The sequence below is a fragment of the Malurus melanocephalus genome, unplaced genomic scaffold, assembly GCF_030028575.1.
Source record: "Malurus melanocephalus ecotype Western Australia unplaced genomic scaffold, MMel_1.1 scaffold_297, whole genome shotgun sequence".
NCBI lineage: Eukaryota > Metazoa > Chordata > Aves > Passeriformes > Maluridae > Malurus > Malurus melanocephalus.
Window position 1 is genome coordinate 574,519 of NW_026623529.1, and position 25,161 is coordinate 599,679.

Consider the following 25,161-nt stretch of genomic DNA (forward strand, 5'->3'; position numbering starts at 1 on the left):
CCTCTTCTCATAAGACCCTTACTGGGGTTACTGCAGCCAGTTGTTAAATACTGAGCAGGACAGAACAAAGTTCTGTTCAATCACTTTTTGATTGCAGTCTGGGGATGTGATTTTCCCTATTTTCATTCAAGGCACACTACTCCATTCACCAAACATGGCAGACAATGTTTGATGGATGGACAGATCTATTCAACATTTTTTTTCTTATTTTCTTCAGTCAAGTGTGTTAAGTCAGTGTGATCTTTAAGCATCATCTCTGGAGTACCACATGAGCCTTATTCCAAATACAATATGAGTAATAGCTTCATGAGCTTCCTTATGGGCTCACGGTCTTTGTCTTTTGCCAAAACTTGTATGAGATGGCTCTCATTTGAGGGACTAAGGGGTGAAATTGCACTGTTTTGGCCTACATGCTGGTGTTTAAGTTGTAAAAATTGCAAACTCTATAAGTGGGTTTTTAGAATGGAAAATATCAGGTATGTTTAACTGACTTAATAGTGTCCATGAACACTGAGCATGTCCTTTCCAGCAAATGAAGTAGTGTCAATGTAATTCATATAGGGCAAAACCCACACATTTGAACAAATGTTCTCTGTGTTCTATTCATTAATGTATCAATTATCTCCCAGTCTGTAAAGCCTGGTATTCCTTTTTCAAAAAAAAAAAAAAAAAACCAAAAGCAAAAAAAAAAAAAAAAGAAAAACAGAAAAAAAAAAAAAAAAAAAAAAAAAAAAAAGAAGAGAGGAAATTTGATGTCAGAATCCTCAAGTAGCTCTTAAATAAACTTACAAATGAGGTTCTGCCCAGTCATTTTCTTCAGATATCAGCTAATGGATCCAGGCACCTAGGTCTGGAATGAGGCATTGTTTTGAGAAGCAGGTCATGTTTAATAACACCTTGCTAGAAATACTCTGTGACTGGGTCAGCTCCCATTTGAATATCTAAACCARTGTCTCGGTTTTCCAGAACAGCCACAGAAAATTGAATCTTAAACTGTTCTGATAACATGACCTTAAATACCACTAAAAGGACACACTTTTGCATAACTTTTGTAAATCTAAGCCCTTTTTGTAGGAAGCCTAAATGGAAACAGAACACCCCAATATGGGTAAATGGAAATATTTGGGGGCAGAGAAAGACAAGAGGGAAGAAGGCAAAATTTGATTCCGACTTCTTATGCCTGTGTTTCCTACAAAAGTAATTTACCAACTTCTGTGCATTTCAGGAAAATCACATTTCTCCTAAGGAATGCAAATGAGAATCTGCTTGTCACACACACTCAAAGGGAACCTGTATCATCCTCTTGGCCAGCACAGCTATGGCCACAGCACTGCTGGCTGAYGCTTTTTGCCTGTTGTTCCAAGTCCCAACACAAGATTAATGGCTGGAGAGGGAAAACAAGCCCTACAGCCTGGAGAAATTTCAAAGAAAACTGCAAATGTTGGTAACAACATGATGTTATGCTAACTATAAACATAACTATATTAGGCACTTATGCTAAAGTAGGGAAAAAACYAAAAAGGAGAGGATAAAAAGATTCAGGTCTATAAAAGAGAGAAATAGGAAGGGAAAGAGGCACAGAGACACTGTCACCTCCAGCTAATCCAGCTATGACCTAACCACTATTTTTGATGCCTGACTGGGAATTCAAATGGATGGACACAGAGTTGCTCTTTAGTAATGACATTTTTTTCTTTATTAAGTTGTGCGTAGGATTTTTTTTTAAACACTTAAACTTGCCAGCCAAAATGTAAAGAGTTTTGGGTGTGTGAAATCAATAATGTCTTGGGATGGGGGACATACAACAACATCGGAGTTACTGGAGGAACCTCTGAACTTGGGACCAAGCTGCAAGGTCTGAAGTGTCCTGTTGCCTGAATCCACCTTGTGTCACTCTAAACCAAATGGGTTGTGGAGAGGAGATGGAATTTGTATATTTATGCTCTCTAGAGTAGGACTTGATATCCAATCATGGTACCTATGCTGTTAAGTGAATAAATTTTAGATTGTACGTTACTGAGAGGTGTGGGTCCATTTGAGTCCCAGTTTCTCCATAACAATATCCAATGTTTAAATAGCAAGAAAAGTTGCCTTGCATGTAGGCAGGCTACAAAACAGTGCATAAAATTAGAACTGACTTCCTAGTGACATAGTTTTCTTTAGAAATGACATGCTGAGAAAAAAATGAGGCAGTAATAGGCAGGTTTTTCTGCAAGACTGTTATAGAGATGAAAAATATCCCTGCTAAAATAAAATCTTTTAAAAATTTGGCCGCAAGAAGTTTTTTTGAAATGCACTTTTCACATATTCAGCAGCTTTTCTATAAAAGTCTATCCCTGAAAGGAAATATCCACCTCCGCACTTCTTAAAATATCATCTCAGGTTTTTGATCATCTAAATGTTAATTAGGGTGCTGGAACGCCATGGTAAATAAACTAACAGCTATTACTGAAAGAAAAAAATCCCAGTCCTCTAAACACTAAACATGCTAAATCATGTCTAATATTCTTTGCTCTGAACAAACTGACATTGATGTATCAGTACCTACTTTCCTATATAATTTTCAAGATTGATGAGCCTGTGTTTGTAGGACTTTGCACTGAGCTGCTTTGTTGAGAAGCAAAATATTTCAAAGAGAGGCATAGACTTGTCTATGGGAGGTGATGGTGCCAGAGTTGAACAGGGCAAGGTAACATGGAGAAATTAAGCTTGATGTGTTATCTCAAATGAAGACAAGCAGAGATCAGTGGCTGATCTTGGACTCAGCAGTATTAGCAAACATAGCATCTTAAGTAACTCCTCTTGAGGTGAAGGTGATGAAAGGCTTCAAAGAAGATCTCTGTTTTGACAGGTTCAGGATATTTGCACCTGTGTTTTTACAGGTGTTGAAATGAAAAGTCATCCCTTTGCAGCCTTTTTTCCTGTGTTTTGGAATGTTTTGAAAAAGCAGTTGAATTTTGTAGAGCTGCATACATGTGCCAAAACCTTTATCTTCCAAGGGTCTTGTACTATTGCAGAGGAGTTGGAAAACAGAAACCAGAAATATGAATAAAAACTATGATACGAAATTAAGATCAGGACTGTGAGCTTGCTGAAAATGTGGGAGAAGAATTACAGAACAAAAGAACAGTCTGTCCTCAGCCAAGATATTTCATGTCCTTTGTGGTCTTGAAGCACCTTTTCAGGGAAGTTATTTCTATAGTTACAATGTGCTTTTACCTTTCAGAATTTTGCAAGCACATTTTATAGCAAGGTGTGTTTCAGTTTCCACGTGAGAAATATGGGATCAGAGGATCACAGAATCAATTAGTKTGGGAAAGACCTCTGAGAGCATGGAATCAACCTATGAGCTAGCATCACCTTATCACTGGAAAAGTGCCACATCCAATYTTTCCTTAAACACTTCCAGGGACAGTGGCTCCACACTTCCCTGGCCAGCCCCTTCCAATATCTAATCATGTTTTCTGTGAATTCTTCCTGATGTCCAGCCAACGGAAAACCATTCAAGTGAAACCTTTCACACCAAATGCAGGTTGATGGGGTGCAGATATTGGTAATATTTTTTCCAGAAATAGTTACTGATTTCAGTGANGATTCAGGTCTATAAAAGAGAGAAATAGGAAGGGAAAGAGGCACAGAGACACTGTCACCTCCAGCTAATCCAGCTATGACCTAACCACTATTTTTGATGCCTGACTGGGAATTCAAATGGATGGACACAGAGTTGCTCTTTAGTAATGACATTTTTTTCTTTATTAAGTTGTGCGTAGGATTTTTTTTTAAACACTTAAACTTGCCAGCCAAAATGTAAAGAGTTTTGGGTGTGTGAAATCAATAATGTCTTGGGATGGGGGACATCCAACAACATTGGAGTTAGTGGAGGAACCTCTGAACTTGGGACCAAGCTGCAAGGTCTGAAGTGTCCTGTTGCCTGAATCCACCTTGTGTCACTCTAAACCAAATGGGTTGTGGAGAGGAGATGGAATTTGTATATTTATGCTCTCTAGAGTAGGACTTGATATCCAATCATGGTACCTATGCTGTTAAGTGAATAAATTTTAGATTGTACGTTACTGAGAGGTGTGGGTCCATTTGAGTCCCAGTTTCTCCATAACAATATCCAATGTTTAAATAGCAAGAAAAGTTGCCTTGCATGTAGGCAGGCTACAAAACAGTGCATAAAATTAGAACTGACTTCCTAGTGACATAGTTTTCTTTAGAAATGACATGCTGAGAAAAAAATGAGGCAGTAATAGGCAGGTTTTTCTGCAAGACTGTTATAGAGATGAAAAATATCCCTGCTAAAATAAAATCTTTTAAAAATTTGGCCRCAAGAAGTTTTTTTGAAATGCACTTTTCACATATTCAGCAGCTTTTCTATAAAAGTCTATCCCTGAAAGGAAATATCCACCTCCGCACTTCTTAAAATATCATCTCAGGTTTTTGATCATCTAAATGTTAATTAGGGTGCTGGAACGCCATGGTAAATAAACTAACAGCTATTACTGAAAGAAAAAAATCCCAGTCCTCTAAACACTAAACATGCTAAATCATGTCTAATATTCTTTGCTCTGAACAAACTGACATTGATGTATCAGTACCTACTTTCCTATATAATTTTCAAGATTGATGAGCCTGTGTTTGTAGGACTTTGCACTGAGCTGCTTTGTTGAGAAGCAAAATATTTCAAAGAGAGGCATAGACTTGCCTATGGGAAGTGATGGTGCCAGAGTTGAACAGGGCAAGGTAACATGGAGAAATTAAGCTTGATGTGTTATCTCAAATGAAGACAAGCAGAGATCAGTGGCTGATCTTGGACTCAGCAGTATTAGCAAACATAGCATCTTAAGTAACTCCTCTTGAGGTGAAGGTGATGAAAGGCTTCAAAGAAGATCTCTGTTTTGACAGGTTCAGGATATTTGCACCTGTGTTTTTACAGGTGTTGAAATGAAAAGTCATCCCTTTGCAGCCTTTTTTCCTGTGTTTTGGAATGTTTTGAAAAAGCAGTTGAATTTTGTAGAGCTGCATACATGTGCCAAAACCTTTATCTTCCAAGGGTCTTGTACTATTGCAGAGGAGTTGGAAAACAGAAACCAGAAATATGAATAAAAACTATGATACGAAATTAAGATCAGGACTGTGAGCTTGCTGAAAATGTGGGAGAAGAATTACAGAACAAAAGAACAGTCTGTCCTCAGCCAAGATATTTCATGTCCTTTGTGGTCTTGAAGCACCTTTTCAGGGAAGTTATTTCTATAGTTACAATGTGCTTTTACCTTTCAGAATTTTGCAAGCACATTTTATAGCAAGGTGTGTTTCAGTTTCCACGTGAGAAATATGGGATCAGAGGATCACAGAATCAATTAGTGTGGGAAAGACCTCTGAGAGCATGGAATCAACCTATGAGCTAGCATCACCTTATCACTGGAAAAGTGCCACATCCAATYTTTCCTTAAACACTTCCAGGGACAGTGGCTCCACACTTCCCTGGCCAGCCCCTTCCAATATCTAATCATGTTTTCTGTGAATTCTTCCTGATGTCCAGCCAACGGAAAACCATTCAAGTGAAACCTTTCACACCAAATGCAGGTTGATGGGGTGCAGATATTGGTAATATTTTTTCCAGAAATAGTTACTGATTTCAGTGAAATCACACAGGTTGGGCAGTAAAAACACTTCATTAAGTACTGTCATCTGCTCAGAGAGGCAATCTCAGCTTTCTCTGTTACGACCTGRGAGAATTCATTACTTGACACACAGCAATACTGGCCTAAAGCACACCTACAGGTACATGTCCATGTAGCATCAATTATGGATTAACTGAATAGGAAAAACTTCTGTCAAATGATTGTACAGAAGTTTATATAGCTCAGCAAAGCAAAAAGAACATTACCTGCCCAAGGGTGAATCTGAGGAATGAAAAAAAATAGGGACATTAAGGTGAAATTTAACTCTATTTATAAATATTTAAACCAAAAGCACCAAAAATCTGCTTTTTAAGATTTTGTCCATCAACAGGAACAATTCAATGCACCACTTATAAACTGTCCATACCTAGATAACATTTTCACTGTCCGAATTCACCCTGGATTCCAGGAGGAACAAGCCAAGCCAACCCAAGTCATACCTTTTCTCATCTACATATRTGGTTTGCACAGCATGGCTTCATGGTTCATCATTCAAAAACCTTAATTARCATTGCCCATAATTGTGCAACCACTATCGGGGAGGGGTAAGGATACCCAGAGGGGTAGCAAAAGGCTTGGCAGCTGTATCAGTCTGCTGTACAGCTCTGCAGAGTACAAAGCTGTAACATGCAACAAAAGTCCAGCAAAAAAGCAGATTGATGTGTCAGAAGGCTGAATGTCAATACATAGAGTAAGATTTGGGAGCTGTCACAGGCAAAGAGCAGCTGAAATTGTGACCAGGAATGCGCAGCAGGTAACTGTGTAAGTGCACGGGTGAACCCCTGAACTCTCAGACAGGAGGCTGCTATATGCAAGATGCAACCACTGTTGGCTGCTGGTAATGTTGGTAACATTTTGATTAAACAACAGCAATGTATTCCAAACCCTCCAGTTAATAGGGACAGGAGACCAGAGCACTAGTTAAAAGGCTGTATGCTGTTCCGATACACATACAATATTTGGAYTGGAGGAAATGGGAACTTGGTTTCCAGAAGGATTTAGTGTCAAGAGATGAGGACCTCAAAGGAAGAAGTGGTCTCAGAAAGCAGAAGGATGCCAGAGAGGAAGGTGAAGATCCTGGCTGGGGGCAGAGTCTGAGAAATGCAGGAAGGTTCTGAAGATGAGGAAGCCATGGACATCAATGTTGTACATCAGTGATGGACGTCCAGTGATGGACATCAGTGCCAGGGGATGCCCAGGGACCGTGCCTGAGATGCAAAGCAGCATCACAGCAGCAACAACCATGGCTTTCTGCCCAACATCACTAATAGTGACCCCTCCTACAAGGAAGGGAACGAAAGGCTGGTGGGGAGAGAGTTAGTGTGAGAAAAAATAGGGRAAAATTTGTAATGTCACTATTTCTTCAATAAAACCTGGTATCCAGATGCTTTCCACACTGGAATTTATTACAGTGTAATAAACACTGCAAGACAGAAAATATCTCACCTTGTGCAGTATGCAGTAAAACACAGATCAGATGTATAGACGTACACAGATGTGCAGATGAACACAGATCACTCCTGCATGTTATAAAGGAAACTACCATGCAATCACAGTGTTCAACTGCATGTCATTTTAAACTGAGCMTGTCTTCAGAATTAGAAKTCGGGACCCATGTGTTTGCAGCATTCTTCAGTGTGTAAGATAAAATTATGTCAAAGAGGAAAAGAGCTCWGGCTTGTGTATAGCTGGAAAACKAAAATTTTGGCAGTTGGAGAAGAGMATTGGTAAAGTTGCAGTTACTTGCACTCATATTACCAAAGCAGAAAARCATGCGATGCTCCATGTGAGCCACAAGGATCACTGCTCTCCGAGACATCCTTCTATATTAAGGACAGCAACCAGCAAACGTGGGCAGGCATTTTTTACTCTACATGATGGCAGTGCTCTATTTCTTGARAAAGCATTTCTGCTAAGTGCCTCATTTTAGGACTTCTGCAACTYGTAGTAAGGTAAAGCTTTAATAATTTTGCTTCTAGATAATGCTTTTGTCAGCTATTCAGCATTGTAATTATCCACAAAACAGCGACACTCTGGTAGACAAGAACTCTAAAGAGAAAAACAWTGTTTTTACAAGAAGGTCAGCTTTAAAGAGGATGTACTTAATTTGCTTATCTGTAAACACCCAATGTCCCATGTGAGAKCTGGAAAAGCACAGAGCAGGACATAAAAACCTCACTTGCATTCTGCTTCATTCCTTGGCCTTTAAAAAACATTGAGCTTGCCATTATGTTCTGGTACCAGGCACAATGGTCTCTACTGAGTAGAGTGTTTGGTGGTTTTTAATGTAGTTTTTGTTTAAAAATCACCATGGCTAACATCACATTAAAATACTGAGTGTAGATGTTCTAGAAATGTTTATTGTTTTCCATCTAATTAAACAGCAAATGTTGGTCAACATTTTTTTAGTGTCTCTTTTGACTGAGGATTAACTGCAGTTTCATATTAATASCAATTTTCCCCAAATTAAAGTGAGCTTGAAAATTATCTAGTAACAAATGTGAAACATGTTTGATGCTGTTCAAGGACAAATTAGAATTTAAAATATATTTCCACCCTCTTTTCTCAGCTAAGCAGTTCCTGATTATCCAATTTACTGATAACATTCTTGCCTCATCTCAGAGGAGGAAGCCCTCCCAGAGGATAAACAAACTGAATATTTGCTTTTCAATATTTGCTTTSAAGTATGTTTAACTCTTTGTTAACAAAGAAAAATAATAATGTRATGCAAGGATAAGTGTGGCCCCCTGTAGCTTCTCTGCAAATGTGAARCTGTATGAATTGGTCACTTTTTGTCATGTTTATAAAAATAGGAGTAGAAGTAGATGTAGCACACATGTRCTGCACCTACCATATGTATTTCTACACCTTTACATCTGTTTATTCCCACCTTACTTATTTTAATAGACAAACTATCCCCTGATTGGAAATTTTGGAGAGTCCAGATGGTATTACTCATACCTGACTGGTGTATAACTAAAAGTGAACTGCATACTAAGAACTTTTGTTTAGCCCTTCTTAAAGGGCTCCACTCAGAAGRGGGAAGGTCTACACTTATGAAGACTTATGAACTCAGGAAAGAGATTGTAGGAGAAGCCAGGGTCAATCTCACAGTAATAGGGTAAAATGAGTATTTGCACCATTTTTTTGCAGATGTATTTAAAAAAATTACAATGTTTCTGTTTGCCCTAAACCTTAATACAGCAGATGGAGATAACTTAAGCAACTCTCCTCACGCTGACTCTCAAAAGTGCYGGAAGATTTAGGTGCCCAGAGCCATTCATTGCTGTCAACTGAAATGAAGTCTCCCAAATCCAGGAGTAAATTCAGTGGAGGGAAGGAGGAGSTAGAGACAGGGATTGTGGATCATTTTGTAATGTATGGGATGGCACCTGGTACCAGTTATTGAAAAAGTTACACAATGACCCTTTTTCAGTGAATCACAGAGTGACTGGTATGGGAAGTGACATCTGGGGATCATCTAGTCCAAACCTGTGCTGAATCAGGTTCTGCTAGACCAGGTTGCACAGGCCAGATGGGCTTTGAACATCTCCATTAATGGGAAACTCCACRACCTCTCTGGACAGCCTGTTCCAGTGCTCTGTTACTCTCACAGTAAAGAAGTTCTTCCTTGTCTTCAGATGGATCTCCCTGCTTCAGTTTGTGCTTTTTGTGCCTTGTCCTCTCCCTGGGCCCCACTGAGCCTGGCTCCATCCACTTGAACAACCTCCTTTASCTATTTACAGACATTGATGAGGTCTCCTCTCAGTTGTCTTTATTGCAGGCTAAACAGACCCAGGTCCCTCAGCCTGTCCTGTAAATGAGTCAGTAAATGAGGTGCTCCAGGTCTCCAGTCATCTTTGTAGCCCTCCCCTGGACCTGCTCCAGGAGCTCCATGTCTCTCTTGTACTGAGGAGCCCAGAACTGGACACAGCACTCCAGATGAGGCCTCACCAGGGCTGAGTACATGGGCAGGACCACCTCTCTTGAGCTGTTTGCAATGCTCTTCATAAAGCACCCCAGGACACCATTGGTCTCCTCGGGCCCAAGGGCACTGCTGGCTCAGGGACAGCTTGTCCCCCCTTGAGGTCCTTCTCACAGAGCCATTTCTCAGCAGTTTGGCCCCCAGCCTGTTCTGGTGAATGGGGTTATTCCTCCCCAAGTGCAGGACCSTGCTTTTGCCATTGTTGAATTTCTGGAGCTTCCCCTCCCCACAACTCTCCAGGCTGTCGCTGTCTCACCAGCACAACACTCTGGGATATCAGCCTCTCCTCCTGGGTTTGTGTGTCAGCCAACTTGCTGAGGATGAAACCTTATCATGAATAAGTTGCACAGGACTGGGGCTGGTACCAACCCCTGGGGGATGCTGCTATGGGACTCCAGCTAGACTCTGTGTCCCAGATCACAACCCTCTGAGACTTGCCATTCAGCCTGTTCTCAGTGCATACCAATGTCCACTCATCTGACACTTCCTGGGTTTGCCTGTGAATRTGTTATGAGAGACARTGTCAAAAGCCTTGCTGAAATCAAGGCAGTCAGCATCCGCCACTCTCCCCTCATCTACCCAGCCAGCAGTGCCATCTTAGAAAGCTATCACATTGGTCATGCACAATTTCATAATTTTTCCTCACAATCGAAACAAAAGGAGTCTGGATTCAGCTGCTTTTGAGAGCTTCTTTCCATAGGGGAAGTCTTAATAACAAACAACATTCACACACAAATTTATACTGTAATAGTAATAGTGTGTCGTCTGGAGCATAGATGTGGGAGGGCTTGGCTGTGACTACACAAGCCCTGCTCCAGGGGTATGTCCTCCTTGCTGGAATCTTTTTGCTCTCCTCTAGAGGGGACAACTCCCACAGTGATAAAGTGACATCACAAATCTCTTCCCTCAAGGTCATCTGGATTGGGACATGACAGAGAGACTGGAAGGAGCGGAGGGCAGGATTGAATGAATAATATTATTTTTCCTTCATCCTGCTAAATCAATAAAAACGCCTTTTTTGTTTATGTGTTTGTTTTTTCTAAGATCTCTGTCCTAAGAATCTTCCAAACTACCATAGCCATAGAAAAACAGTCAGTTACAGTCATATTTCCAGGAATGCCTCTGCTCTGTCTAGCTGCCAAAAAGTGSTGATCAATCTGTGACTGTTTACTGYGCCTCTGTCTACCTGGATAATGCTGGCAGGTTTGGACCAAGCCAGAATGCCTACTTATAGAAGTGATGCAGCAAGCTTAAAAAGAGTCAAGCACATTTTTCAGGAGGGAGCTGATCAGACTGGAGGCAGAAAGCACTGTGTCATAGTTCCTGTGAAATTTTTCTATATTTAATAAACATCCACATAAATTACAGTTATATAAACACTTCCTCTAACCATGGAGATTTTCCAGTACTTATTAGTTGCAGTTCCTGATAGTCTAAGAGAAGAAGTTCAAATGCAGGATCTAATRGAAAAAGGAACCATAACTTCAATCCAGACCTCTTTCTTTCTTTTTATTCCTGCAATTGAAAAGCTTGGCCAATTTATCAACTTTGAGCCTAACTTTCTGGACATGTTACAATACATATTTGTGGATAAAAAGGGTTGGAAGTTCTAGCGGCCACAACTGCACAATGAAATAAAGAAATGCAGCCTGCTTTWAAAAGATGAGGTGAGAAAGAATTATTCATGGTACTTTTTTGGCTGTCTGAAACTCCAGAATGACTGGCTAAACCAGAACAGACGGTGGTGGGAGTGAGTCAATACTGATGGGATAACATAATTTCACTGCTTAAGCAGTATTGATTAAYAGACTGAAAGGAGACTATGCTACAGATATATTTTGGTTTTATCTTTTTTTTACTTACTTGTTTTCCACGGGTTTCTCTAATTAGAATCTGGTTAGGTCCCTGAGAAGGCAGGTATTGAGTTATTTACCTCCAGAGCTGCAAAGGTTTGGAGAATGTGCATTCAAACCAGAAACCTGGTTGCTCTGAGAACATCTGTATCTCAGGTACCTAAGCCAGGGGTGGCGTGTTCCACAAGGACCTGCTTTTGACTATTACTGGACATTGCAAATCACAATTTTTTTTGTCTTTCTGCAAGTTTCTTCCAGGTAAACATCCTCTAATAGTTATGCCCAAGAAAACAGGTGTTTGGTTAAAATTCTATGCTATAGTTAAGGTTAAGAATGGAGTGAAACAGCTAAGTASACTTTAGAAACATAAAGAAACATATAATGTTATAAATGAGAAGCTATTTCTTTAAAACATGGCTTTGAAAGATTGACTTTAAAGTATATTTTTAAAAGCAAAGTGCCTTAATTTTTTGGTGCATCATTTATATTTGGCTTAGATGGGAATACATTAATTGCATGTAATATGCTTGGAATAYGTGGAAAATAAAATTTTTTCCATGTGAATCAGCACAGGAAATGATCTGCAAATGAGTAAAAYGTTGAGAAGTCTACAGATGGAGGTTTTTCTTAAAAAACACAATGTTTTTCAACTATAGAGTACTGACATCATGTTTTCTTCAAGAGTGAAGTGTCACAGAGATGACTGATGACACACCAGAGACTGAAGAGGAGCAAGAATTTGCTTCTGATCAACAAAGTTTAAGACTGTAATCTGATGCAACATTAATTTAACAGTATCTATCTTTGCTGGTGCCAGGCAGTTTTGCCTCCCCTAATTTGYCGCTGCCAAAGCTTACCACATTCTTGCTAAACACAGAAAATGGTAGATAACAGAAAGTAAACTCAGGTATTCTGACTTGGTTTTCTTTTCACTGTGATGTCAAATAAAAAAAAAAACTATGAAACCAGTGTCTTCTAAACGATGATCTAGTAACACTTTCCACAAGACATTTTGATTTTCAAAATTTTCCCTTGCTGGGGTTAGATATTAAAATAATAATGATAAATACTACTGYATGATAAATACTACTACCAAGAACAGCAAATTAATGGTTTTTGAAGAGTCGTACTGTGAGAGGATGTTCAAGGGTGGATATGTTTAGGGAAATATGTAGCTTTCCATGGARCTGAACCCTCAGTCCTGAATTAACCGATGCTAGGCACTCACAGCAGCAAAACAGTGAGTGGGAGAAAGGAGTAAAGAGTCTGCTCCAGCACACTATTGATTTGCTCTGAAATCSTGTGAATTATTACTGTTGAATTCATTATTAGAACTGATGATTTTATTGGAGTGTTAGAAGCTGTAAGAAGGCCTTATTAATATAAAATGGATTCTCCATGCACTCTTCAAAGCTCTCTCAAATGTGAAACTTCCTCCCATATTTCATTTGACAGAAAATTACTCCTTCTGTATCAAATTTTTCTTCTGTTTACTGAGGTGGAACTTGAGTCCCAGTCTAATACAATTTGCAGGAGCACTCCAACTCCTGCCTTTAATATGAGGCATGAAACACATTATTAATACCTTTTTTTTTTTTGAAATCAAATCAGTAAACATATCTTCTTTTGAATATGTTGCATTGCATGCAAAACATGCGATGGATGTATGGGATGCATGAAAAACATTTGAAAGAATAGGTTTCCTGGTATATATAATGATTATATTGCATCCCATAGGCAATATTTGGCGCATAGTGGCCAGGAATCAAAGGAAGATTCACATATTTCTTTTGTAGTATGATAATATTTCAAGTCCTGTAATTTTGCCGTGAAAAGAGCAGCACAGGAAACCTGCTGCCTCTGCTCCAAGTGTCCTGTTCACTCTGAAGCTACAGACAGATTCTGCCACACGAGTGAGACTGAAGCAGGCACTGCACATTCATGCTGTGCACTGCTCATCCCACTGCCGTGTACCAAGCAGAGCTGCTGAGTTCATGGATCAGAGAGCCATTTAAGGTGAACCAGGAATCATTCTTGGTGGCAAAACTGAAACCATCTAAAGTCAAGACACGATTTTCCTGGACTCTTTCCTCCAGTCTTCAAAACAYGTATCTGTCTTTGCCTTTATTCTCATCAATGAGGAATTTAAAGTCATAGACTCATTACTCTTTAATGTCACTGCCTGTGAAAAMTGCAAATAGAGAGGACAAATAGGCCCCATATTTCAAGCATAAATTCAGAGTCCCTGAACAGATGTGAAGCTTTTTCGGTCTGCCTTTGGGAACGGGTTTCCTGAAAGCTGCTTGTTTTGCTTCACTGTTCCTATAACCAACAGCTGCATAACTTATAAGGATTAATTGAATGGCAAACAGTCACTTCTAAATCTGCAAAGCTGCCTARAATATGATATAGCAAAACCAGGCATGGTCTCTCTTTGCAGCAAGGGCCAAAGAGAGAAGATTGCAGGAATAGAGAAGAGGTTTGTCCATGAGAATCAGGGCATCTATACTCTAAGGCATTATAAGGTAAAACTCAACATCTTTTCTGCCTTACCTCCAAGCAAAGATGAGCTGGAGGAGGTCAGAGCAATTCACCTGACTCAGTGTGCTACCAGACAAAATAGGTCACATTAACTTCTTCAGCAATTATAAAAACCTTCTTTAGCTAATGAAGTGGCTAAGATACAAAGCAGAAAAGCGAAGCCCTCAGTGGAGAGAACAGAAAAAGTTCAGAAAGCACAGGGAGTTAAAGCTGATGTTTTGAAACTTGGAGTTGTGTTTCAGGACTTTCCTATTCCAGGCGGACACAGATTGCCCAGCAAAGGAGAAGGGCACGGGTGTTTATGAACTGGATTTACTCKCTGCAAAGTTTGCTGCCAGCAATAATCCATCATGAGCAGCTGTATTTTGAAATACTATTGCTGAGTCACGCAGATTTGTGATGATATTAATCTCCATACAACTTCACAAGAAGYTGCCAGAAAATCAAAGAACTTATATTTGCAGTGCATATTTGTGAAAATAAACTTTTGACGGGACATCCATCCACATTACTGAAGGAGAAAAGTCCTGGGCCTTTTTCCATATATAAGATTATTTCAACTAACTAATATTCCAGACTTCCTGTCAATCTCTGGACTGTGAACTTCCCTAGTATTGATACTTTACTGCTTCTTTCTTTCATTTATTTTACCACTTCAAGTAGAAAAAAAAAACCAACTTAAAAGACTGGAAAATTACATGAAAATTTTGGGATTAAAATTCCTCAGTTTCCTTGTATTCAGAACAGCCGTGGTGCAGTGAGAATATAAATTAATTTATGGAAGCAGGATTGTCTTGCATCAGATTTAATGTKCTGTAGACAGTGCCTTTTCCAAAGAACACAAGTTCCTCTCCCCAAGAGGGGAACATTGAGCGCCCTCATCTGAGAAATGTTGAGCAGTCCTATTGGCATCTTTCAAGAACTCAACATACAGATACCTAAAAGGCAGTGACTTCCATGCCAAGTTTCTTACAGTAAGGTATACAAGTTACAGGCAATCTTTTGTACTCAGAGCCCTGTACTACTACTACTTGAAATTAAAACAGTGTTTAACTCCTCATCCTGCCTAAAAGCTTGGAAATTGTGCCACTCACTTCCACATTGGTAAGCTGCCACTGAATTAATTCCTGCTTCATTGTGCTGGGATGAGTAGATGGTAAGTAAGTAAGAAGATCAAATCATGTGCACAACACTCTAGCCATGAGGATGTGAGTTGCTGGGATCAGATTCTGAATAGCAACTCCTGCAGCTTCCCACTGTGTTGGCCATGCATGTTCCACACCTCCAGCCACTGGCACTTTTCTCTTGACCTCTCCTTGCACAGCACGTAGATGATCTGCATGAAGGCTGTTTTTTTGGGTCTTCACACTGCACTGAAGATTACCTTACAATCAGGGCTCATCAGGGAGCTTTTTCTGCACATTAGAGACAATAACAAAATTAGCTATTCTATGTCTGTCAATCAGTCAGTCCCTGGCACTAACTTATCTACCCATGGAGAGCTTCAGAGAGCAGATAGGCCTATCTTTCAAAGCCATAAAGTTAGTGTGAGGTTTTGTCCATAGCAGCAAGCAGGTAGAAGAATCCCAAGAAAGTCTGCAGTGTAAATTGTTTTTTTTTGGGTTTTTTTGACCTGGTCTCCCAAAATATTTGTCCTAGACAGCTAACACACACACACACACACACACACACACACACACGAGCAGATGCTACTTCTTGTCCCTTAGGTGTCATGTGGGGGAGCTAGGGCAGGTAGGTGTTGTCACCACAGTGAAAGGGAACTGAGGGCAATGCAGGGAACTGGAGGGCAAACATGAGGAGCAAGAGAGAAAATTTCTGCTGTGGAAAAGAGTGACGATAATGGACACATTTGTAATGTGGATTTCTGCTGCTTTTAGCAACAGAGCTTCTGCTTGGTGCTCAGTATAACTTAAATGACAGAGGAGTTTGATTCCAGCTGAATCCCTCACCTGTAATTTGTGATAACAGTATGTGTCTGCAAGGCAAGACATCTGTCAACAAATACAGAATTTGTGTTAGCTTGTGACAAATCCAACATAAGTCCAGAATCTCTCTGCATGAATATTCTCAAGCAGACATCTGGCCTCACAGAAGCTAGAGAAAGGTTATCCTGCAAGTTCTAGCATGGACACGCAATGAGATTTTAAAACAAATGTTTCTTACCAACAATCATATGGTTGCAGACATCACAGAAGGTTGGTTTTTTGAAGATGTGCTCCTGGAAGATGTGAGTCTTGTTGTTTTCTGACGGCTGCTGGGCTCTGGTGGGTGAAGATGCCTGGCTCTCKGAGTTGGGGAGCTGCCCAGTGCTYGTGCTCACTTCAGGCATCAAGTCTACTTGCAGTTTCACATCACTRTTAGTCCTCTGGAAGAAATTGTCTGCACTTTTACTCCGCAAGCTTTTTGTCTTGAAGGAGAGGGATCGTTTCAGTTTCTGCAGCTGCAACAAACAAGTCAGTTAYAATCAGTGTTTTTTCTACTTTAAAAGCAATGCAAGGCTGCTGGTTTTAGGGTGTGCTTTGGCTAAGTGAACCTGGGAACCACTGTCAGGCCTTGAACCACCTGAACTTAGATTTGTTAACTTAAACTCTTTATCTGTAAATTATTTTGTGCCATATTAGTGATCCTCTCACCCTTCACCCTCCCCCCAGTTTTAGATAAGTTTGAGAAGGGCAATGGGTGAGAAACAGAAACTATAAGGATATCAGCCACAATAATTTGAGGGTTTGTTAACTCCAATATCCCACAAGCAAAGGCCAGGTAAAAGGAAAGCCAAGTCTGCATCTGCTTTGTGTTTGCTCTCTCTGAAGTGCAATAATTCTGTGTCACCTTTCACTCAGCATTATTCAAACCACAGCAAAATAATTTCAATCGCCTCTGCTATTCTCTGGGTGACTGTGATGTAACAAGTGAAATTTTCCATGTTGCTCAGGCTGCCTGTGCTAACCAGCAGGAATGGTTTATATTAGGAACTGTTTATGTTAGAAGCAATGATTATTTGGGATCATAATTCACCCTAATATAAAGGGAAGGAGCTCACATGCTTTCCTGAAAAATCATCRAACTGGTACATCACACCAACTTAGTGGTCTCAGAGTGTTGCTCTCTCTAGATTCTGTTCCCAGTCCGTCTTTTCTTTATGATGTGGCTGACAGCACGCTATTGGAGAGGAGAGTCAAGGCACTCTGGGGGGAAGCCTCTCTTCCACCCCCCAAAACAAGCAGCTTGTTCCTGGAGAGGGAGACACCAGGTCTCTACCCAGTGTTTCACCATAAAATCCCAGAGACAAATAAATGGACACGGAGCTGCCATTGCCTCCAGTCATTGGGTTTGCTASATGAAAGCAAAATGCATTCTGCTTCCTGAGCTGTTCCTCCACAGTCACTTTGGGAGCAGGGAGGCATCAGAGCCTGGGGYCCATCCCACACACACCTCTCTCACCCACAACTCACTCTGGGTTCAGGGAAGGAGCCCTGGATCCAAATGATGGAAATACTTATTTGCAAGAAACTCTCAGTCTCTAGGGGAATGTGAAAATAAGAGCAATTAAGTAATTAAATGCTAGCTATGAGGCAAGGGCAGTTTATGGTTTCTGATGATCTTTCAGCTGAAGCCTAAGCCATTAGAGCCCAAAACTCACTGTAAACTGCACCATCAAAATGTGAGATCTTCCCTCTTCTGCTTCGATGTTAAGTTACCAGCTCTTGAAATCACTGTGAGGTTATTCAGTTCTGAGATTACTTCATCTCCCCAGTGACAGCCAGGAACTCAGCAATAATTCACCCCCTTGCTCCTGAAACGTTTCTCACTGAAGTCAGACCTAATTAGTGTAGCAAAACACAGAGAATTACAACACCACAAGGTGACTGAAATGGCATCCATTATTGATTTGCCATCCATTTCTACAGTGCCACAGGAAGCTAATTAAATTTCAGAATGCTGCTCCTGCCAGAGAAGGAAACCTAAGCTGTGCATGTTTAACATTTGTTTTATCATGAAACCACTGTCCTGCTAGTTTGAACCATGTATGCAGTACCCTCAAGAAGCTTTGCATACATTACCCTCATCCCATTCTCCTGTGCACAGCCATTTACCAGCCAAGGGATCTACCAGCAGCCTTTCCTCCCCCACAAAGAAAAGTCAAGTTTTCCAAAGAAGAATAGTCCAGCATTTAGGCTATACTTGCCCAAACATGCAYAAATGCTAAGGTGAGCATGAAACTGTGCATATTCTGTGCATTCCCACCCAGAATGTTCAGAGGATGAATATCCAAGAATGAGTTGAGCAAATCAGYCACAGATTTTGCAGCATCTCTGCACAAACTGATAGTCCTTTCTGAAATTCTCTGAGAACCATCCTGTGTTCGTGTGTTWAAATAATTCCCAAACGAGATGGGCATCCTTCTCGTTAGCCAAATACAGATCTCATTTGCATTTGCATTCAGACTGGAAGACAGCTGCATGTTTGGCTCGCATTGCATACCTAAAACACCAGAGGAAATCTGGGAATATTACATCCCAAATAGGTTATATGTGTACAAAAGTGACTCAGAGAATGAAGAGTATCGGCAATATTTAGCATTTTGCTCAGCTAATTACACACTTGGACTGTTCAAAATACCTCTCAGATCAGCATGTTTTATACCCTTCATGTGTAAGTGAGAGTATACAGGGCATGCAGGGCCACAGAAGATTGGCATCAGGTTTTATAATCTGATCCAACTTTCCTTTCTCATATTAGGCTCATGAGAGAATTTGAAAGAGGGTAATGGTATGTGATTGTTTACTTAGGAAAAGTTGGCCTGAGCAAGGGCAAGGGCTGGTTGTTATACATATCGTATAAACGAAACCATAAAAGCTTAAGCCATTATTAGGCTGCAGTCAAGTGAGCATCACTTCCCTTACTCAAAAATCACCATCTCCTCATTTTGAAATCTGCTGTGGATTATCCCTGCTTTTTTTTTATTTTTTTTTATTGCAAGAATTGTGCCATATTAATGATCAAATGTAATTCAAGACAGGCATGTAATATGTGGCTGATTTTGGTATGCTGTAAAAGGAGTTAATGCACTTGTAATGCCACAGTTCCTAATAGAGCTGCTATAACATTCACCTGAGGTGGCAATCAAATCTTTTGATAGAGAGGAACATATGCAAATCTTATTATTTATACTTTATTTCTGCTGGGTCAATGAGTTCAAAGTTAAACCTTGCGAAGAAACTCCACAAAATTTTGGAAAAACACCCTGCGGCTAGGGTTGTTCTACACTCAGTACTTCAACTCTTCAGTGAAAAATCATGTATTGAGACTGAAACAACCCCTAAACCAAGCACAAAAAGGCTTTAAGAAACGTATTTGAAATAAATCTCCTAAGACTTTCACATTTTTTTCCAATGAGCAAGGCTGCACTTTAGCTTTCATTTAAATAAAAATAACATTCCCAAAAGCACAGGAGGTTTTCTAGACTTGTGGTAGCATCACGAGACTTCACAATGTTGACACTTCAGAAACATGAATATTTGATACTAAAGCCAGGATGTTACTGTGGTTTGAAATTAGTGTAAGAGAAAAATCTTTGTTTTTGGTTAAAAGCTTTTTATCAGTCTCACAGACTCTCAGTGACACACATCAACCCCACAGGCAAGACAGAGATAAGTGAAATAGCTCAACCTCAGAGTTCGATTAMCATTTTTTTTTCTGTATCTTACAGCACAATCTAGATTTTCTCCAAGTCACTGAATGTTCAAGGTTCAAGGGATCAGGAAGCTCTGTTATCAGCAYTCCTCTGTTCCTGATTCCCCCACACTACAACTCTTTTGCTGCTATAAGCAGAAAACAGGAGGCAGCAAAATAAGTTACTCGGATTAATTCCTAGTACTAGCTATGTGCCGCTGCTTTTACTGTGAATGGGAATTGCACCTGCCCTCACCAGGACTTTATTTGAAGTAATCACTGAAAGCACCCAATGCTTTTCTACAATTTTCATTTAAGAAGTTCCTGGGAAAATCGGAAAGGTATGAGCAGTTTGAGATGTTTTACAATCCCCAGCTTTGCAATTACAAAGATATGCACCCACCCTGTAGTGTACTTTATTCAGCCTCCAAAGTGCTCCCTGATACCCAGAACAATTTTTCCCTTGATTCTCCAGCTTGTCCACATGAGCAGTCAGCAGGGCTCGGTAGCARCGGATGGGAAGAATGAAGCAGGGGCTGTTGAGGACCCAGCACGCACACATCAGGCCATTTCCCAGTGTGCACAAGACCCTTCTTGGTCACTGCTAACCATCCTTGCCAGCAGCAGAAGCAYCTCTGCAGTGTGGGCCAGTGGGGAGATTGGTTTTTGTACTTTTCCACTCTTAACTATTTCCCAGGAGATATGAAYGAATGAGTCACACTTATCAACCCTAATTCACTGACYGACCATATAACCAAGCCCTCATTTYCAGACATCAGCTGGTTRCTATATTGTTACTGTGCTAGCAATAAACAAAAAAAAAAATATTGCTAGTTGTTCTCTATCCCTTTCTTTACACTGGTGTTAACAAYATCATTAGATCCACTGCAAGTAATACAGGGTATTAACAGAGYTGGAATGAGCCATCAAGCCCATTTGAATCCTGAAAGTCTTAGAAAATGCGGCTATTTTGTTTAGTAGGCAGACAAAAAATGCTCTGTGGACAGATTTCACTCTGCTGTGAGATAAACATCCACCTTCTGTAAGGCACCATTTCTTTTTCCTTGCAGCTTCTTAGARCAAATTTCCAAATGACTTGACTCTYCAATTRTTATAAAAGAAAGAYTTCAACACACAAGGCTCAGATGATGTYGTGTAGATTTGAATGTCAGGTACAGGGGATATTACTAAAAGGGACTCAGACCAAAAGCCTTTCAAATAAGGGAGGGAACGAAGCTTTGATGAATGGCATCTCCTCTACAGAGTACAGTCCATTTTCTGGGTCAAGGAACATTCAATTTGTATTAGCACTCTCAGAACATACTTCTGTTGTTTACTAGCATTGTTGAAGGACTGGATGTTACCAGGGTGTAAGCTACCCTGGCGGCATTTCTGGGCTCCAGCTAGCTGTGCTGACCCAGAGCCAACAGGGAACCAGCTCAAACAGGAGTGCTTACTTTTTGTGAGCATGCAGGCTAATGATTTTCTTCTYAAAACTGAGAGATACACAAGCAAGTGATTTTTGAGGACAGACGAGAGTGGGTTTTCTGCTGGATTTGAGTTGAAAATGCTCTGCTTTGGCATTTTAATGAGCAAAAATAAGATTGTAACATGCCTAAAGGCAGTATGCAATTTCATAAACAATATGTGTTTGCCTGCTGATGAGAGGAGTACCATGTCTTATAAMATTAACGAGATAAAAGGATATTTCTAATACTTAAGGGGTGGTATTGTTTATTGGCAAAGCACCCATGATAAAATTTGTAAGCAAAGCTGATTTCTTTTCTAGCATCTTCTTTTWAAATAATAAATAGTCAAAATACTCTGCTAGCACAATTAGCTAAACTGACTTCAATTGTAGATGATTTATACAGTCTGAGAATCTGGCCCTATCATGTAGTTGTGCTTGCTCTAGCCAGCTCTCTTGGAAGCTCTATCTTTTTAATCCACTACAGACAAAGAGGGAGTATTCATTATTGCAGAATCTGCTACGTATTATATTTGTGTATTTTCCCAAACAGATTGCATAGCTGACGTTTGAGCAAATGTGTTTATTGTTGTTAAAAGTAAAGAATTCAAACTTTCTGCTTGAATATTGTAGTGAAATAGTCCAAGAGGAGACATTTGCCATAATAGCTACTAATAATRTTTTTAGTGATTCACTGGATACCTACAACTTCTCTGTTTTGCTCTTGAAGCTGTGATCATCATCCTCAGATTCTCCCCCCTGTCTTATACTGTTTTTTTTAAAATCCACTCATGGATTCTCAAACCCATTTAAGATATAATCCTTTCCAGGCAGGGCTCTTTCTGTGATTTTGTTTTGCACATATGAGTCCTAAACTACAATGAAATGCTCTGATTGACATGACAGAGCGYAGCAGCAAAAATCCTTGAAAGAGCCTCAGGGTTTGAAAGCGTGAAATCTGAAGGGATGCCCAGGTGTCACTGCTCCTACAAATGTCTCTGTGTGTCCCATRTCCTCAGCCCTCTCCTGATGTACTGCATCCTTGCCAGCTGTGCTTTTGCATCTCTAGYTAGTAGACCTTGGAATTATCAAGAAGTCAGCCTGCACATGTAGCCAAACAGGCTGTTTGCTTAGCAGACCTGCTCATTCTGTGKGACTCTGGTTTCGTTTAAACAAAGCTAAAAATTCATCTAGTTCTCAACAACTGCTCCTGCAGCTGGCTTGAACTTACCCTACATTTTAACGTGAATTGTCTTCTGACACTGCAAGGAACCAGGATTGGCAAATATGTGAGACAAACATGAAATAACAGATTTTAAAGCCCTGAAAATCTCCCGTGTGATCCAAATTCTTTTACATCTCTTCAAAATTCAGCATCAGAAATGACAGAATGAAGTAGTGCAGTCCAGAGAGTGATAGATTTTAGGAAACACAATTTATTAAGTCTATCAATTGCCATCAAATCTCAGGGAAATCCTTTTCTGTCTCTATTAGTTCAGAACTGTCTACTTAGTCCTAAGGCATAAAAAGAGTAAACACTCTATTAGATTTTCTTCAACTGTGACTTACCCTGAGCTCACATYACCTTCCCTGCTAAAATATATTTCCACAGTAACTTTAAAAGATTCACAGCATTTAAACAGTTTAAAACAACTTTTAAGAAGGTGGAAACATAGGCAAGATAAATGCTTGTGTGAATAAAAATGAAGAAAAATGTAAGGAGTTTTTTTTCAAAAACTGGGAAAAATCGACACCAGAACTCTTCATTTTTATTTCTAATGTAATTTTTCCTTCCATGTTTTTTAACAGCTCTATTTTGATGTATTCCTTTAATTKCTTTTAATCAAGCTCTTAGAAAGAGTAATCTTAAAGAAAAGAGTGCATATGATATTATCTTTATGAGATATAGTGTCTATCAATATTTCTTCCAACTTCCTAACAGATTTGATTCAAGTTTAATTTTTGTGAGGAAAATGTTTGTAATATCACTACACCATGGTTTACGTTCAGCCTGCTTCTAGCAGAGAATCTTTCTCAAGTTTTCAGTATTTCAAGACAACAAGTCACAATGACTTTCAGAGAATCTGTACTCTGTACTCCAAAGCCTATAATCCAATTGATGAAAATCAGATTAACAGTCCCAAAGAAAGATCTACTGGGTTCACTGTGTTRAGCTCAATGATCATCAATTCTCCCTCCTTTGTCAAAATGTGCATAAATCAAAACACTTTGCAAATCAAACTAAGGAACACCTCAGTCATTCCCAAATATCAGGGTTGCAAAATATTGGGTCTCTTTGATCTGCTCTGCTGCTGACCTAACAAAGGAGGGGCTGCTTCTCTCAACAGAAGAGGCAAGGACTACAAATCCTGTATTTAAATCCAAATTTCTACTCCAAATATCTGTTATAACATGGGGGGCACCAACTTCAGGACATCCTTTATAATTCAGGTTATGAAACRTAGCTGGTGCAGACCTCTATGCAGACCTCCTCTCTCCCTTTCATGGTCTGACCATTGAACWGTCCCYGATTTTTGTCTCCTGAAACCAAAAKGAAAGATCACAAAGGAAACAAGAGAGGGTTAGGAATGGTCTTTACATTTTTTAAAGAATCAGCCTGTACTTTCAGTTTCAAGACTTTACCTTGTTTTGTACTTTGGGGTTCACCTCAGGCACCTGGTTGCTAAGCAGCCAGTCATCTCCATACTTTGCCTCTATAAGAATGTTATCTCTTGCCTCTTGGTGTAGATGGCATTTGGACTGTTATCTCTGAGGTCCCTTCTGGGAATCCCATATTTTACATCTCTTTTTGGACAGCTCTTTTCCATTTCAGCTTCTAAATGGAACACTGATTACCCTTTGGTTATTCTTGGTTCAGTCATTTACTAATCTTTGCTGCAGTGGAAGTGGCACWATGAAATTTGGAGATTAAAAGGCTGGGTTTCAGAGTGATGTAGATCCAGGCAGCCCTTCTGAGGCAAAAGAAGCTACTCTGGTGTCTACCTGCTGAAAGTCTTCAAGAGTGATAATAATAGGACCTGAATTTTGCTTCTTTTCCTTCTCATGAATAATCTGGAGCAAATGTGACTGTGAATGTAAGTTTAATCATCCTTGACTATCTCTTGTGTCTGTACCTCTATGAAATGTGCATCTCTGCTATTSATCTTATGGCTCAATATGACACCTTTGGACCTTTTAAAAAACCCCAAAACATAACATAGTTCTGCTGAAAAAATGCTGGGCTACCTACAGCAATAACTTTCACTAATATATTTTATCCATTTTCTCTACTGTTGTTTTCTCTTTTTTTTGGTTAACAGAGCTGTTTTATAATACTTTAAATGGTGGTATATMTCTTGAAGCAAATATGGAAATTCATCTGGCAGAGAGGCTGATACTATCTGAGGGTAAATTAACATGAATGCCACAACCCACATACTGAATTATCACATTTGTGTCATCTTAAAACAAAAAGGAAATCTGAGATCTGCTGGGAGTTGTTGTAGTTAATATTCTGTCAGTGTTTCCACTCTTACTTCTGGGGCTCAAAACTTACGCTGTTAAAATTGCTTTGCAATGAAAATATGTAAGTGCTCAGCTCTACAACAAAGTTATTGTCACTKGGCCAAATCTTAAGGTCGTTGCTTACTGCTAACTCCCACTTACTTCAGAGACCATATTTCTTGAGTAAAAGCTCAGGGTTTGGCTGGGCTGATTTTGGGGGTTTTTTTTAAATTTTTTTCTTTTTTTTTTGTTTGTTTGTTTTTAAATAATTTTGTGTGATTTTTTGTTTTGGTTTGGTTTTGCTTGTTTGTTTGAAAATTAAACAAAAAAAAAGCTTTACACTGTGAAATAAAACGAAAGGATTTCTGCATGCAGCATCAAAAAACACCTGGCCACATTTGCCATTATGTTAACCTGACTGACTTTAAC

At 39.7% G+C, this 25,161-nt stretch overlaps 1 protein-coding gene across 1 annotated transcript in view; it reads right to left on the reverse strand.

Moving 5' to 3' along the window:
• The window catches only part of STAC (SH3 and cysteine rich domain), a 71,998-nt gene that overhangs the window by 32,357 nt on the left and 14,480 nt on the right, over window positions 1–25,161 (reverse strand). The window contains exon 2 of the mRNA XM_057376982.1: window positions 16,251–16,527. Within this exon, the coding sequence (XP_057232965.1) occupies window positions 16,251–16,527 (277 nt within the window). The remainder of the gene's footprint in view (window positions 1–16,250; window positions 16,528–25,161) is intronic.